Source organism: Nicotiana sylvestris, chromosome 6, assembly GCF_000393655.2.
Source record: "Nicotiana sylvestris chromosome 6, ASM39365v2, whole genome shotgun sequence".
Classification (NCBI taxonomy): Eukaryota; Viridiplantae; Streptophyta; class Magnoliopsida; order Solanales; family Solanaceae; genus Nicotiana; species Nicotiana sylvestris.
This window is the reverse complement of record NC_091062.1, coordinates 111,101,278-111,118,834: the sequence shown is the minus strand read 5'-3', so window position 1 is coordinate 111,118,834 and position 17,557 is coordinate 111,101,278. Positions and strand designations below refer to the sequence as shown.

General features: G+C 37.4%; 1 protein-coding gene across 1 annotated transcript; it reads left to right on the top strand.

Annotated features, from left to right (window-relative positions):
• The first annotated feature begins 7,588 nt into the window (after positions 1–7,588).
• LOC104221038 (uncharacterized) lies at positions 7,589–16,030 on the top strand. The gene is made up of 15 exons (XM_009772010.2): positions 7,589–7,743; positions 9,374–9,507; positions 9,624–9,741; positions 9,829–9,951; positions 10,991–11,095; positions 11,641–11,724; positions 11,831–11,946; positions 12,185–12,286; positions 12,392–12,505; positions 12,684–12,740; positions 14,132–14,198; positions 14,362–14,415; positions 14,611–14,685; positions 15,562–15,597; positions 15,717–16,030. Exons 2-15 carry the CDS (start codon positions 9,488–9,490, stop codon positions 15,813–15,815), a joined length of 1,170 nt encoding a protein of 389 aa, XP_009770312.1. The 5' UTR covers positions 7,589–7,743; positions 9,374–9,487; the 3' UTR covers positions 15,816–16,030.
• The last annotated feature ends 1,527 nt before the right edge of the window (positions 16,031–17,557 follow it).

The window sequence follows — 17,557 nt, the reverse complement described above, 5'->3', positions numbered from 1 at the left end:
TGGGGCAGACGTTATAATAATTCGGCGATAATCCCGCCTGGACGGTTCCAAAGTTGTAATTCGATCCAAGTTCTTTTGACCCCAAACCTGTTGCAAGTCCTTCCGATCAATCGGCAAAAGTTTCTTCAAAATCAAAGGACGCAGTTGCTCGGATCCGACGCAGTCAGGATGAGAGAAATAAAATGAGAGAGTCTTATTGGTGAAAACCTACAGGCACCATAAGGCGATGGCGAGCAGAGAAATCAAAATGAGAGAGTCTTGTTAGTGAAAACTCATGACGAGCACTATAAGGCGACGGTAAGAAGAGAAATGAGAGAGGTCGGCTAGCGAAAACTCGCAAAGGGCGTTGTCGGCCGAAAAGAGGATTTCACCACAGAAGGTTCTGGCAAGGTTCCCTGGTTTGGAAACATAGATCCGTTTGGTTCGTGAGAAAATGTAGGTTCGTGAGAGTCGGGCATCCAGTCCAAAAAGCAGGTTATGTCAATTTAAAGCCAACATGCACCTCAGATAAGTCTTTCTTTTCCCCGAAAAGGACGCTTTTCTTTTTAAATTCATTTCTTCGCTCTTTGTTTACCTTTCTTTGGATTCCTTTTCGGTTTAACCCTAAGCCCCAAAACATGCTAGAAAGAAAATGTGGCAGGACCGGTTTCACAGGGCTCTGTCTGGCAAGATGTGGAGAACATACCCGGCCTCAGTGGTGCGTCGGTCCAATCCCGACTGATCGTGACGTCTGGTTACCTCAAAATCCCCAAGCATAGTTTGAGACAGATGAAACAGAGCCTTACACGCACAAATAATCGTGAAATCCTGAAATATTGAGTCTTATCAGTTTGAAAGGAGGTCGCCTTGGAAGCCAATCAATGGCGAATTTTCTCAACAGAAATGAGGCTTGGGACCAAGAAAAACAATGAAGGCCACAAAACCGACCACAATTTCAAACTAACAATTTTCCTTTGTTTGAATTTGAAGCAGTTGCAATACAAGACGAACTAAGCAGGAAACAGGTACAACCCTGCGAGAGGCAGGTGCAGCCAAAAGGAAATGCGCAAGGGTTAGAAAAAGCTATGCTGCAATAATCAACCCAAAAGGGAGGTCTCCTCCCGATTCTTTCCTGCATTTTTTCTAACCCGATGATTTCCCGGCATAACCCGAGGACTCTCTCCCTTTTCCGGCATAACCCGATAACTTCCCCGGCATAACCCGAGGACTCTCTCCCTTTCCCTTTCCCCGATAACTTCCCCGGCATAACCTGAGGACTCTCTCCCTTTTCCGGCATAACCCGATGACATCCCCGGCATAACCCGAGGACTCTTTCCCTATTCCGGCATAACCCGATGACTTCCCCGGCATAACCCGAGGACTCTTTCCCCTTTCCGGCACAACCCGATGACTTCCCCGGCATAACCCGAAGACTTTTTTCCTTTTCCGGCATAACCCGTGGACTTCCCCGGCATAACCCGAGGACTTTTTCCCTTTTCCGGCATAACCCGATAACTTCCCCGGCATAACCCGAGGACTCTCTCCCTTTTCCGGCATAACCCGAGGACTCTCTCCCTTTTCCGGCATAACCCGAGGACTCTCTCCCTTTTCCGGCATAACCCGATGACATCCCCGACATAACCCGAGGACTCTTTCCCTATTCCGGCATAACCCGATGACTTCCCGGCATAACCCGAGGACTTTTTCCCTTTTCCGGCATAACCCGATAACTTCCCCGGCATAACCCGAGGACTCTCTCCCTTTTCCGGCATAACCCGAGGACTCTCTCCCTTTTCCAATATAACCCGATGACTTTCCCGGCATAATCCGATGACTCTCTCCCTTTTCCGGCATAACCCGATGACCTCCCTGGCATAACCCAGGGACCTCTTTCTCTTTTCCGGCATAACCCGATGACTTCCCCGGCATAACCCGAGGACCTCTTTCCCTCCCTGGCATAACCCAGGGACCTCTTTCCCTGGCATAACCCAGGGACTTCTTTCCCTTTTCCGGCATAACCCGATGACTTCTCCGGCATAACCCGATGAATCTTCCCGGCATAACCCGATGACTTCCCTGGCATAACCCATGGACCTCTTTCCCTTTTCCGGCATAACCCGATGACTTCTCCGGCATAACCCGATGAATCTTCCCGGCATAACCCGATGACTTCCCCGGCATAACCCGAGGACTCTTTCCCTTTCCCGGCATAACCCGTGGACCTCCCTGGCATAACCCAGGGACCTCTTTCCCTTTTCCGGCATAACCCGATGACTTCTCCGGCATAACCCGGTGAATTTTTCTGGCATAACCCGATGACTTTCCCGGCATAACCCGTGGACCCGTTCCAGCATAACTTGGCGATCCTCCCAATTTAGGGCTCCGATCCCTAAGTTGAGCAAGTTTCCATTTAGCCAGCCTTAGGGCTCCAATCCCTGAACTGAGCGTTTTTCTGTTAAGCCGAAATTAGGGATCCAATCCCTAAGTTGTGCATTTTTACCTTTTGCGACATTAGGGCTCCAATCCCTGAGTTGCGCTTCGTAGACTAGGGTTTTTTCCAATCCCCGCATCAGTGCTGTAGATTATTATGGCAATTAACTCACGAAATTTTCCTAGTGAAACTGGGGAAGAAAAATTTCGTTCGTTTGTTTTGTTTGTCTCAGCAGGTTTGACCTCGAGGCGCATTGATCAAGATGACCTACGAGATGAGTCTCAATCTTGAATAAAGAAAAGAAGAAAAGGACAAAAGGAGAAGATGTCTCCAAATACTGGAACAAACAGACGGCGGGTCGCTCCAAAATTTGATCAAAGTCCTGAGTTCCGCCAATCCCGTCTCACTCAATACCACAGTAATAAACAGGCGCCTACAACTTGCGATCATCAAGATTCGGATCGAAGTCTACAAGCAGAATCAGCTAAGACCCAAGATCAAGATGCAAAGGAATTATAGATAGGGATCTTGTAACTAGCAATTGACACGCATAAGTAGTTAGTTCAATTTCAATTTTCCTTTGGTTGTAATAAGGCGATCAATAAAGAAACAGTGGCAACAACGACAGCAGTAACAGCAAGCATCGCAATCCCAGGGTAGTCCCAGCTACCAAAGTTTCCCGAACTACATTGACCTGATTCCTGTTTAGCCCAAGATATGTAGGAAACCTCTGAAGCAAAGGTTCGGTCAAATCTTTTTCAAAAAAAAAAGTGCTTCATACAGTGTACTCGGATGGGCAAAAATCGCTCACTTTATCTTTGCACGAAAACCCTTCGTGTCTTCGGGCAAAAAGGGGCAGCTGTAAGCACGTGATTTTTGCCCTATGAAAGAATTACTCCCAAAAATTCAAAATAAAATGATTTTTTTTTTGGTGTGCAATTTTGAGAATTCTGTGACATTTTTGGATAATTATTTGTATTTGTTTGTGCATGTTTATTTATTAAATTAATAAAAAATACAAAAAAAATATGTCGCATTTTTGCATTTAGGATTTAATCCTACAATTGTTAGTAATTAAGTTTGTTTTACAAAAATTAAAAATTACAAAAATAGGCATCTTGTGCATTTTTAGCATTTAATGTCCAAATATACAATTTTATGCTTAATTATTACTTAATTATGCGTTAATTGTTATTGGGAGTTAATTTGCGCTTTTATAACTTAATTTAGTCTTAATAATAATTTAAGGAGATTTAGAAAAATAAAAGAAGAAAAGAGAGCAAAAATATAAAGAAAGTCGGAATTGGGCCTCTTCTTCAATTTCAAGCCACGAGCCCAAAGAATGCCCAATCTTCCCAAATGACCCAATCCATTTCGAACTGGGTCGACCCAGTCCATAACCCAAAGAGACCCAAACCCCCTTTTCTTTCATTTTTCATAAAACAAAACAAAACACAAAAAAAACCCAAGAAAACCCTAAAACTAAACTATCCGCCACCCCCCCTCATTTTCCTTTCTTCTTCTCTAAGCTCCAAAGCTCCCCCAACAATGGCTGCCCTCCCATGGTTGTTGCGTTGCTTTTTCTTCTTTGTCTAGCAGCCATGAACGACCTCGACAAACAACCACCCATCGTTGCGTCTTCTTCTTCCTCGACCCACCTCAAACGACCTCCGAACTCCCCAAACCAGCAGCCCCATAACCAACAGCCCTCGTCGTCGTCGTCAACTGCATCTCCTCCTCTCGACGCAGCTGCTCCTTCTGCTACGTCTAGCCATGGATGAGCTTCATCGAGCTCGAATTCGAGCTCCCATGGCTGCCCGCGTCGCCACTGCTGCTGCTGCCTACTGCTGCGCCGCTGCTGCCAGCTGCTGCCTGCGCCGCTGCTGCTCGTTGCTGCTGCTCGACGATGTTGCTGCTCGACGATATTCGTTGCTGCTGCTCGACGTTGTTGCTGCTCCATCAAGTTTAATCCGTCGAGGTCGTTGTGTGATGTTTTGAGTTCGTCAAGTTTAAAAGGAAGGTGAGTTTATCGTTGAAGGCAAGATCCGTTAGGGCTTTGGTAGTCCTGGTACGATAATCGTTTTCGGACAGAATTGTTTTCATTCAAGATCATCTTCGTTTCGATCCGGTTAGTGGATTTGAGTCTCATTTATTGTCCGTAATTTGTTTGATATTTTTCGGATCTAAAATCATTAAATGTTTGATTCTTGTTCTTGATTTTTATTTAGTTGTTTTATTTTTCTTGTTTATTTTTAGGTAGAAATTGTTAGTAATTATAATGTTTTTAGTTTTAAGTTGAAGTTCAATGAATTTTGTCTTTAGTTTGTTTTATTAATTTAAAAGGATTTAATGTTAATATAAAAGAATGTTAGTTTAAATCGTTTGAATCCGTTGTTTGTTGTAGATTAAATTCGTGTTCATTTTTGTTTAAAGTTCGTTTTAATTCAGTAATTTAATGTGAAGTTATGTTTTGGTTTTTAATTTTTTTTTTTTGAATCATGTATCTTTGTTATAATTTTGTTGGATTTAATTTAAAAAGATTAATTGATTATTTGAAGATTAGTGATTTGAATATGTTTATTTGTTTTGTTTAAGTTTAATTCGAAGTTTGAATAAAGCTTGTTTGTTATTGTTGTTGAATCTTTTCATTTATGTTCATACTTTGTTTGATTGATCTTGAATCCGAAATTAGTATAGTTTGATCTTCTTGTTTGTTGATTATCATTTTTGATTATTTCTTCAGTTTGCTTCATGATTTTGTTTAGTTTTAATATAGGAATTGTTGGTTGTAAAGTTGTTAGATTTTAAGTTCAAATGATTATTGAATTTAGAAATCTGAATATATTTGTTTGTTGTTGTTGTTGTTGAATCTGAAAGTAGGTTTGTTTGTTGTTAAAGATGTTGTTCAATCAAGATAATTTTAGTTGTTTCTTTGTTGTTCATCATTTAGTTTGAATTTGTTGTTGAACATTGTTAGAAATTGATCATATTGGCTATATTTTGGTTAAGATTGATTAGGTGAATTGGTTATAGCTGATGGGGGTAGTTTGGTAATTTGCAGTACGTTCAGGGTTAAAATGGTAATTGCAATAAGGTCGGAGGGGTAGTTTGGGAATTGAACATTTTGAATAATTCTTTATGTTAAGCATGGGGGACAAAATGCAATGGAGTGTGAGTGATATAATTGTTTAATATAAATGGGGGACAAGACATAATGTAGTGGAGGGAAATATGGTAATTGTTTATGTTAGGCATGTGGGACAAAATGTAATGGGTTGGATTGATATATTTGTTTAATGTAGTGGGGATGAGTGAGAAAATAATGGGTTTGGTAGGAGAAAGTGGTGGTTTTATTAATTGATTTAAGTGTTTGGGATGAGAAATAAATGGAGGAACTTGATCAGATTTTGGGAGGGGAAGATAGAAGAAAATTTTAAGAGAGAGGAAATTCCGAAAAATACTAAGACTTTAGAAAATAAAAAAGAAAAACATTCTGGAAATTCAAAAGAAGAATAGTATACACCTGATATACAATCCAAATATTCTGATATACGGATTCAGAAATTAAGGGTTAAACACTAACTAGTCTTTCAAAATCTGAAAAGATTCCCTTTGCTTCTGTCCGTTGATTGTTGTTGGTGTTTCTGAATTTTTGTCTTGATTTTAAAATCTGCCACTAAGTTTCTCGTTGCTGGTTGTTACTGGTTGTTGGGGTTGCTGTTGTTGTATGCTACTGAGTTTTTGCTGATCTCACGTTTCTTTTGCTTCCAATATCAGGTACACAACTGACACGCTGATTATTGTAAACTGAAACAGGAAGCATGAATACGAAAAATGAAGAATTGAAGTTCTAAATTTATTTTAAATTATATTCTGAATTTTATTTGTATATATAAATTATTTAGCTTACAAAAATCAGAATCATGTAGCTATTTAATATATATATATATATATAGTGGAACATCTGACGATAGCTTAACGGATGAACTATCTATATATATTGCCTAAAAATAAATAAATGGTGTAGTAACTCCGTCTAAGTTAAAAATCAAACGAATAGACCATTTCGGAACTTGTAAGAATATTGTTTAGTTAAATAATATTGGTTAATTCCAGCATGTAATTGGTTTAGGATTAAAATTAGATTGCTAAGTTTTTTTTTAATTTGACAAACTGAGAACATGCCTAGTATAATGTAACTAGTTAGTAATACGTGAATAAGACGGCCCAGGTTTAGTTTTATGCCATACACGTTGGGCCTGGGCCCGCATTGGCAACGGACCGCCCTGCTTACATCATTTTCAGAATTTATGAATCATATCCGAAACTCAACTATAACAACTCAAGCATGTAAATAAATTAAGACCTTTTCTCTTTCATTTTGTAGAGACAATTTTAATAGAAAAATGTAGGCACTTTAGGATTATCCTGTTAAAATAAATGAGATGAGCCTCGCCCAATAAAATGCACAAATTGTGGGGCCCTCGATAAATGTTTAATTAAAATTACTTAGACTTCGGGATGAGCCGTTTAGCAAAATTCCACGGCCTTACCCAGAAATAATAATACGATAATTGCTTCAGGTGCGCATTTTAATAATCTTACCTTCTTAAATTCGGGTGCGCATTTATGTGACCCAAATCCAAATCTCAACGGAGTCGGAATGTATTAACAACCACGGGCGCATTGATTGTGACGTGGTTCGAAATGCATTTTCACGACGTTGTAATTCCATAAAAAATAAATAATAATAAAAGCGGTTTAAATCTAATAAAAGCACACAAGTTATAACATGTATTTAAAATCAGATATTTAGCCATTATAACAATTTAAGCGACCGTGCTAGAACCACGGGATCCGGGGGTGCCTAACACCTTCCCTCGGGTCAACAGAATTCCTTACTTAGAATTTCTGGTTCGCAGACTTCATTTGGAAAGTCGAACATTTTCCTCGAATTGGGATTCAAGATAAACCGGTGACTTGGGACACCAAAAGCCAAACCTTTCCCAAGTGGCGACTCTGAATTAAATAAATAATCCCATTTCGAATAGTGTCACTTAAATTGGAAAAAAACTCCCTCACGCATTCAACCCTTCGGGGCGGGCACGCAAAAAGGAGGTGTGACAATAATAATTATTATTATTATCTTCTTTAACAAAAAATTATTCATTTGGCAAGGGACATTATTGTAAGAAAGTAGTGATACAAATTTTCTTTCCAAGAATTTTTCAGATTTATCAATATTTGACATTTCGTCTCACAACATACCAAACATTGAAATTTGATACCCGATCTCTCATCTCTTCTCTCTGTGAAACCATTGGGGATTACCTGTACGTCTCTCAAACCCTAGCTTTTCTTCATCTGCTCTTATTTTCATGCTGCGTTTTGCATTGGAACACTGTTAATTTTGCAGCTATTTCTTATTGTAAAGTACTGATCTTAGAAATTGTAATTGAAATTTAGGGTCTTACATTTCGTAATTCAATCCCTTGTTTTAGTTCGTTCTTTTTCCAAAATATGGGCTTTTAATTTTTGAGTATTGAATTTTCACATTGAATCCAATCAGCATTCTTGATGTTCTGCTCGCAATTTTAACCATTTTATTTATTGGTTAATTGGAGGGTCTAGGGTTTTTCTTTAGATAACATTTTTGAATTTCTTTTTACCTTAATTTTTTCAGACCAGTAATTCAAGTAAGATTTGTTTGCCCATTTACTAGGAAATTGAAAAAAAAAAAACATAACCTGAAGTTACAGCATTTAAGAGACACCGACTTACAGTTTTTTAACTAAAATTGAATTTTAAGAGCTGTTAAATTGGTCTCTCTTAGGCCTCATTTGTTTTTTTAAGATTAAGACGTCTGAATCTGAATATCGAGATGTGTATTAAGATTAAGACATCTGAATCTGAATACATATCTGAATATATTAAGATATGTATTAAGATCTGAATAGTAAATAATTAAGACCGTTTGATTTTTAACACCTGAATGTATAAAATTTATCTTTATTTGAAAATTAATAAACATAAAATTCAAATGAAATACTAACTAATCTAATATTCTATCAATAAAATATATAGTTTTTTAAACTATGATAGTTGTTGGTGGTGATGGCTAACGGGTGGATGCCGACTAGAGGCAGTGGTTGGTGGTAGATTTGGTTGATGATGGTGCTAGTAGCTAGTAGTGATTGGTAGTGGTGGTGATTATGATTGAGGATGGTAGTGGTGGGTGGTGATAGTTAATAATGGCGGGTGGTAGTAGTTGTGATTGAGGAAGGTGGTGGGTGGGTGGTGGTAGGTTATAATGATAGGCAGCACCGGCTGTGGTTGTTAATGGTGATGGGGTGGTTAGTTGTGGTAGTTGAGGTGGATGAGTGTTGATTGTGGGTGAGAATGATGGTGGTCTGAGTGGTGGAGATGGTCGATAATGGTGGTGGGTATGATTGACGATGATGGTGGCGTGGTGGTGATGGTGGTGGTTGAATATGGTGGTGGTGGTGGCATGATGGTAGTTGATAATGGTAGGCGGTGTCGGCAGTTAATAATGAATATGTGATAGCATCTTAATGAAATTAAGTCTCTGTTATAGATCTTAATCATACAGACCTATTCAGACCCATTAAGTGGTTGTGAAGTAAAAAAAACAAACACACTTAATGTGTGAGATCTGAATAATTAAGATTCAGACTTTAAAAACAAACATACTTAATGTCTGAGATCTGAATGATTAAGATTCAGACCTCCATTAAGTGCAAACAAATGAGGCCTTAGAGGTTTTCAGTAAATTTCCTGACTTACTGCAATTCTAAAGTTAAATAGTAAAAAGGTTTGATAGTAAGATTTGTGGAACTGTTCATCATACCATGAGGATAAAAGATTTTGTGTAGTTATGCAGAGATGTCCCGTATGGGTATCGTGAACTTGTTGCTCCCAAAGTAATATGATTTACCTTTTCAGGCATGCCAAGTTTGTTCTTTTGAAACTGGATGATGCTATATGCGTTTCTGAGGTTGCTCAAGGAATTGGTTTCTGCCTAGTGCATGACCCTTGAGTTGAGCAACTTTTATCACAATGGGAACCTCTCACCGCAGGTTTGTAGACAAAGGAATGTATTTTTCGTAATAAATCTCACCAGGTTTTAGTTGTCCATAACTCCTGGTTTTATTTCTATCAGTTAGCTTACGAAATACCCTCTTTGCTCTTTAAGGTTCACTGGGGTTTTCAAAAGATCAAACGACAGTGCCAGGCTTGTTATAACAACAGTCATGGGAATGGTATTTGGATATTTCATTGGCATTTCGTTTCCTTCTGTTTCTCTAACAAAGGTATGTTAGGCCAATTTTTGGATGGTCTCTGTGGTGGAAAGTAATATGCCTTTTTTCATTCAGTATAATCTTGGAGGTCCTTTGCAGATTACTTTACCTTCGAGCATTATATCATCTCTTGATGTAGCCTTCAATGATGATCATCAGAGACATAGCGAGCGTAGTTTTCCTGAAAATCTTGGTTCAGGCAATATTCCTTTAACACCTAAGGTATTTATATTACTACAAGTCCTATAAATTCTGTTTTCCTACCTGCAGCTTCCCTACTTTGATTCAATTGTATGCTTATGAAAGATTGTTTGTTGAACGAGCTTTTAAACATAATTTTACTAATATGGTGTCAATTTGGCCAGCAAAAAAATCTATCCTTAATTTTAGTTAAGTTAATCAGTTGCCAAATAAAATATTTGGTGAAACAAAATAACTTAGAACACCAATAAAAAAAGGGCTCATTTTCTATTTACTCGTGTTTAAGTATATTATTAGCATTAGGTAGATTAAGTGTCTGCTTAAAACCTTTTCTTTTTCTTCTTCTCCATTTCATGCCCGTTTTTTCTGATACATTTTTAAATGGAACATGCATATGCTAGATTTTCTGCATGCTCAAAGAAACATTAGGTATTTCATTTTTTTATCAGTAATTGGTTGATGGACAAAATGCTTACTCTGTGCAATAATATGTGACACAAATTGCTTTTTGTGAATCAACTTGGCAAACTTTGGACTGAAAATGCGCTAGTGAAATCAAAATGCAGAAATAAATAGGAGGATAAGAAATTATGTCGAAATTACTAACCAAAAAAAGAAACTATACAAAGGTACAGTTGGATGCTACCTCTTGGATCATCAAATTTGACCAAAAATATTTAAGAAAAGTTTGTCATTTATTTTTTTGACGGTCAAAGTGAATTTTGTACTGCGTTAATTGTAGTTAAAGAATAATATCATAGAATTTTGTGTGCGCTACTGAACAATGGCACATTGTTACAATTGTATGCACTGCTCATATTTTGAAGTTGCCAAATCTGTTATATTTATTGTTTTTCAGTTGCCAAATCTGTTCTTTTTATTGTTTTGTTACAAGCTTTTCTAGTTTGGTTATTCTTGCAACTTGCAGTATAAAAAATTGCAGATATAATTGCATGATTACATGATCTTTTGTATTTAGAAAGGGTCTAAGATATATGTTGCACCCAGAGCATCATGAAGTTCGTATTCAATTACTGATTGTGTTGATTTTGTTCATTAGATATATGTTCCGACAAATCCTCGTGGTGCAGAGTCTTTACCACCAGGGATTGTGGTTTCAGAATCAGATTTCTATCTGCGAAGGTTGTGGGGTGAGCCAAGTGAGGTATGGTGCAAATAATATCTTGTGGTTATTGTATTATTCTGAGTTATCCAAAAAAACGAATGTCAGTGTAGAGTTTATGATACATACAAGTAGTCTGCCTTTCCTGAGCTGTTATTTATCATATGGTTACAAGTTGTGGGGTGAGCCAAGTGAGGTATGGTGCAAATAATATCTTGTGGTTATTGTATTATTCTGAGTTATCCAAAAAAACGAATGTCAGTGTAGAGTTTATGATACATACAAGTAGTCTGCCTTTCCTGAGCTGTTATTTATCATATGGTTACAAGTCCGCTTCATCTGCTTCCAGCTCAGTATTATTTTACGGGACGATGAGCTGTTTCATTTCTGATATACTTTAACTACATAATGTGAATGATTATATAATACATCATTATAGCTTGTATCCTTCTCTGCAAAACCATTAATTGATAGGACAGCAATGTAACCAAAAAGAAATTCTCGCATTGCTTAAGATATTTGCCTTTGTGCTCTGGAGATTTGTTCCTTCTTTACGGGTAGTCTTATAAATGTGGTGGAATTTTCAGGATCTGAGGAAGAAGCCAAAGTATTTGGTGACATTTACAGTTGGTTTGGATCAAAAGAACAACATTGATGCAGCAGTTAAAAAGGTAATAAAAAGAAACCGATCCATTGAATGTGATAGTATGGAGCACTATCATTATTTCTTAGTGTATTATTATGTACACTGAATTTCATTCTATATATGTTGGTTAGTTTTCAGAGGATTTTCAAATTTTGCTTTTTCACTACGATGGTCGAACGAGTGAATGGGATCAATTTGAGTGGTCCAAACGTGCAGTTCACGTCAGTGTTAGGAAGCAGACAAAATGGTAAGGCTTTCTAGTTTATGAACAATCTTTGGGATTCGAAATCCCATAATTTGATGCAAGAATCAGAAGTAACATGCCAGAGAACTTTTACCAATTCAGGCAGCCCTTTAGCATGTATAGTACTCTTTTCTTGAATTGTGATGATAAGATGAAGGGGAAGGGTGTTCAATGGAAGTATAGACTAGTTTCTTGTTGTAGTTTCGTAATCTTTTGCTGGTCTTTATATCTCCTTTAACAGGTGGTATGCAAAGAGGTTTTTGCATCCTGATGTTGTAGCTGCCTATGATTATATATTTATCTGGGACGAAGATCTTGGAGTTGAACACTTCAATGCAGAGAAGTATGTGTTTTGCTCTGGTTTTTCAGTATCTTCTCATTCTTAAGAGAGATTTTTCTTGTCACTTTGTGTTTGCAACTAATCCAGGTCACCTGAATATGACGACAGGTATATTCAGCTAGTTAAGAAACATGGTCTAGAGATCTCTCAGCCAGGTCTTGAACCCAACAATGGCCTAACATGGCAGATGACAAAGAGGAGGGGTGATAGAGAAGTTCACAAGTAAATCCATTGTGTAGTTGTCTCGTCTCCCCTTTCTCTCTCTCTCTCTCTCTCTCTCTCTTTCTCTTTCTCTCTCTCTGACAGTCCCCCTCTCCTGCATCCCAAATAGTTCGGATGGAATCTCTATATAAATTAGTTTGCATTCGTTCACATTCAAAATTCTGTGTGACTGAAACAGGAATACGGAGGAGAAACCAGGCTGGTGCAGTGATCCACGATTGCCTCCTTGTGCAGCGTACTCTCTCTCTGTCTCTCTCTCTCTCTCACACACACACACACACAAAATTTTTAGAAATGTGCACACTGGACGCAATCTGTACTTGCTGCCACCACATGTGTACATATTAGTGGATACAACATGATAGTCTTGGTTCTCACATTATTTTAATGCATTAAACTGTGCAAAATGCTACATTTGGAACTAATCACATTTTTAAAGATGTATACTCTAAAAAAGTTGGACTCCGGTTCACAACTTCTAATTATTATTATTAAACTCAAGCATGCATGTGATCTGTGTTTGGATTGAGCATAGTTGATTGATTGATACATGTTAGTCTGAGTCTGAAGAGTCTTTATTCTTTAAGATTTATCATGTTACATCTAAAGTTATTGTACTTTGGAGAATCTGTGCTTTCAAGCGTTCAACTTTCTCCATCATCTGAGTAACTATGCCACACTTTTGTTACCCACTTGTTTAGTTATTTCTTCAAAGAGGAATTATGTAATGCACCTTAAATTAGAGTGAACCCGATATAATTTGCTTAAGAATATCACTTCACTATGAAATATTTAGTCTTTTAATAAAATTCTATGATATATTGCTTACATTTGAATGCTAGTTGGGGCTTCATCCATCAAGACCAGGCCTAACAAAGTTGATTAACTTATCTGGCCGTCTGTTGGTTGATTCCGCTTATATGGTAAGGCTCAGCATAGGGATTTTATGATTGAGCCCTACCAATTTGGCTTTGGGTTTTTTTTTGGGTGGTGGGGTGGTGGTGGTGTGTGTTCTGAGACACTGGAAGAATTCAAGGGTCTATGTTATATCGTCTATGTCTTTATTATTGCGCATTACTGCAGAAATTGGTATTGAGGCGGGGTTGGTTGATAATTTCAAGACAATCTTTCTTTAAACTTTGAGAAGCAAGCCTCCTGCTCCAAATCTTCACCTTTCTCTTCTTATTATCTCATTCTCCTTACCGCTCAAGTAACGAAACAACAATTTGGTAGACAAAGAAAGATGAGAGAAGTATCTATATGTTATGAGCAGAACTGCATGCTTCTAGCTGTATTCTCGTTTAGCTAGCAGGATGGTGAAATGATGCCTTCTGTACATGTTTTCTTCTAATATCTTATGATTGAGCAAATAAGCTCTGGTAAATTACTTCCTCAGGCATGAAAACTTATAGTCAGCAAGTGCTATTTTGGTTTTTTTATGCATAGAACTTTCCGGAAATTGATTTCACAGAAGGCCTGTCCACAATTGCACCATCTGATACTTTTAGGCTTTTAGCTGGCCTGCAACTTACTTTTTCCTGATTTGTTTTTTCAGTTTTGTGGAATTGCACCATCTGATACTTTTAGCTGACCTGCAACTTACCTTTTCCTGATTTGTTTTTTCAGTTTTGTGGAAATAATGGCTCCTGTATTTTCTCGAGAAGCATGGCGATGTGTTTGGCATATGATTCAGGTAGTTCTTACAATTGGGATCACATACATAACTGGCCATGGCAATACCCATATCGATTCATTACAATCCTTTTAAGAGTGCACTTACACTGGTCATGAGTGCATTAATATATACATGTGCTATTATAGTGATAGCTGTGCTTCCATTTGATGTTTTCTTATAGAATGATTTGGTGCATGGATGGGGATTGGATTTCGCTCTCAGAAGATGTGTACAGGTCAGTAGTTCCCATTTTATATCTGTTATAAAATTGAAAGAGGACTTGCCTCATGGTAAAGATGGCTTCCCTTTAGACTTTGATATCATTTTGGACCTTGAAACCCACCATCTTTCAGGATTCTAGAGTTTTTGCTAATTTGAAATATGGTGAACCATTTAGCAAAATCTTGTTACCTTTTATTTGTTTGTGCAGCCTGCACATGAAAAAATTGGCGTAGTGGATTCACAATGGATTGTGCATCAAGTTATTCCTTCCCTTGGGAGTCAGGTTTGTAAAAGTCTATATCCAGAAACTAAATAGCTGAAATTTCTACTAGTTTGTTAAATTAAGTTTTCATTATTAGCTACTGCTCTCATTTAAATAGATAATCAACTTCTTTTTCTTACCCAACAATGGGAACTTAATTCCATGATGCCTCGCTGAAACTTGAAAGGGAGATTTACTGACTGACTAATGTCATAGCCTGCATTCTAACCAATTTAGTACTGTGTATAATACAGTTGGTTGAACTCCAGTATTCCTCTCTTTTATTATGGCAGTACATTTCATGTGAGTTTTGTTTTGGCAAGTGCCCAAGTATGTTAGCTCTAAAGTGTTCTAGAGTGTCTCGCATAAGGGTTAAGAAACAGATAAAGATGTTAATTTTTGTCCTAGGTATCCTATATTGGTTTAAGAATACTATCTTGTTCTCCAGTTTCCAACCTAAAACTCTTTGCAACTATGTTTTTGGCTGTGTTAAAGGTTTGATAGATCTAAGTTTCTACCACTTTGGCTTGAAGTGTCCTCTGAAGGCTGATTCATAGGATGACTCAATTTAGTGTTCCTTTTTGTTCTTCTAGAGTTCTGGGTAGGAATAATAGAAAATTACTAGCTTATTGAGAGACAAGAGTGCCAACTTGCAATGCAATTTAACTCCTTGGGGCTAAAGCTGGTGTTTGCTTCTCCATATGTGGATATATATCCTAAAGGCTGAAGCTGTTTTCTGCTATTTTGTTTGTAAAACTTACTGCACTGATCTGTTTATGCTCTTGCGGGAGAGGGGGGAGGGAGGAGACGGCTCATTGCTCCCATACATTTTTGTATGACCTGTTATCATTCTTTAAATATTTTCTTCACACCATTCCTGTTATATGAAATACGCAGGGTAGCTCGGAGAATGGTAAAGCTCCTTGGGAAGGGGTAAGCAAATCCTTGATTCACCTCAAATCTAGTTTGATAAATATCATTTCCAGTTTGTTTCGATCAAGTCAGATCTTAATGACTTCTTTTGAAGCTCCTCGATTTTTTTCTGTTTATAGGTAAGAGAGAGGTGTAGAAGCGAGTGGGCTATGTTTCAGGATCGGTTAGCTAATGCGGATAAGGCGTATTATGCACAGCATGGAAAACCCCGAGTATAACACCGCCTACAGCTGTTTTGTACATTGCTTTTACCATTTTCTCTGTTTTAGGTATGCCTAATTCTTTTTGCCAGTATTTGTTTTATAAATATTTGCTTTTACTATAGAGCAGCCATATTTCTGTAGTTAGTGGGCAGTAAACAGTAAGATATTGGAAGGTCTCTTGTGCATATAGATGATACATGAGATTATATAGTCCATGACTTTGTGCACTTCATCCTTTTCTCTTGTATTCTCATTTTTGGAGTACCAGCGACAACCACTGTGTACGTAATTCTGGTTTCATCACCTTTGCCAGAAAAAGGGGAAATGGGTACAGAATCAAGCAAATCCAAAAACAATGAAGATTTCGAACTAGAGTGAGAAGAACCAATAATATAGCTCCCCCCCCCTCCCCCCCCAAAAAAAAAAAAAAAAACAAAAAACAAAAAACAAAAAAAAAGCCCCACAAACCCTCTTATCCCTCCCGTTTGGGGGGTGGGGGTGGGGGGATATCACTCTACAGTTATAGCTTTATTTTGTGCTAATTAAGCCATTACACTTGATAAGAAGACGAAGGATCAAATCTGTTGGGAGAAAACAAACCAAGGCAATCATATGAAGATGTCAAATATGATCGTAAGAAGTAAACGGCGACCTCTAACAAATATGGGGATGGAAAAGATGTGACATAACAGCGAAGTGCAGTGCTTATTGGGATTTATTTGTACTTCTAGTTAGTCTACTGGTACAAGTTTTAAGTTAAAAATTATTAAACTTCTTACCATATAATATTATTACCATCATCATTTTCACTTGTTAATAAATTTATTTAATTTTGTTTACCCAAACAAATCGATACACTTCAAAGGAAATTTAGTCACGTTAGGTGCCCTTATATAGGTAGGCGTACTCTCTTTTAATAGCTTGTTTCAATATCTTAGATTTTCGCATAAGTTATTGTGGCGTTTATTTATGCCTGAAACCAAATTATATGACCAATGCAAAGTTGAACAGTTAATGTAGAGTTTTCCGCCAAATTATATTTCTGTACAAGAGTTCAGAAATATTTCAATAATCACGTTTCTACCACGGAATATGGATAGTTATACAAGTACAAACAACAGATTATTGAAGGCCGGCCATTATAAAACACGGGTTAAGCTCTTGAAGAAAAAACAACTCTAAACATGAGTGTCATCACATGAAAAATACTTCAAGGAAACAAATTTTAATTAAAATGAGAAAACATTTTACAAATCTAGCTGATGTTATTCCTTTCAGCTGCTAATATTAGATATTTTTTTTTGTTGGTAAAATGAATTTGTTCCAGAATCATTGATGTTTTAGAAGGGAAAAAAAATTAGTAAAGTGAATTTGCTAATTTTTCAAATTTATTCTTATTGTTCCAATTAGTACAGTGTTGTACCTATTCAATTTTTCTTCTTCTTTTGTGTTTCCCTTTATGTTAAAAAACTAGATTCTAAGAAAAGCCAATATAAAAAAAATTGGGAAGTAAAAGCCAACATAAATTGAAAGTAACGAATATTAAAATAGAAATTGGTGGTCAAGTTCGTTCCATGCCTTGAAGGAAACAAATGATGAGGAATTCCAGTGGCTCTACACGTGAATTGGCAGGTTATCTTGAAATGACTAACTATCAATTCTAAACTGCTCTCTTCTGTCTTCTGTCATGGTACTAAAGGACTTTGCTGCTACCTCTACTCCCAAAACAATCATTGTACAACCACTCTTTCTTTCAA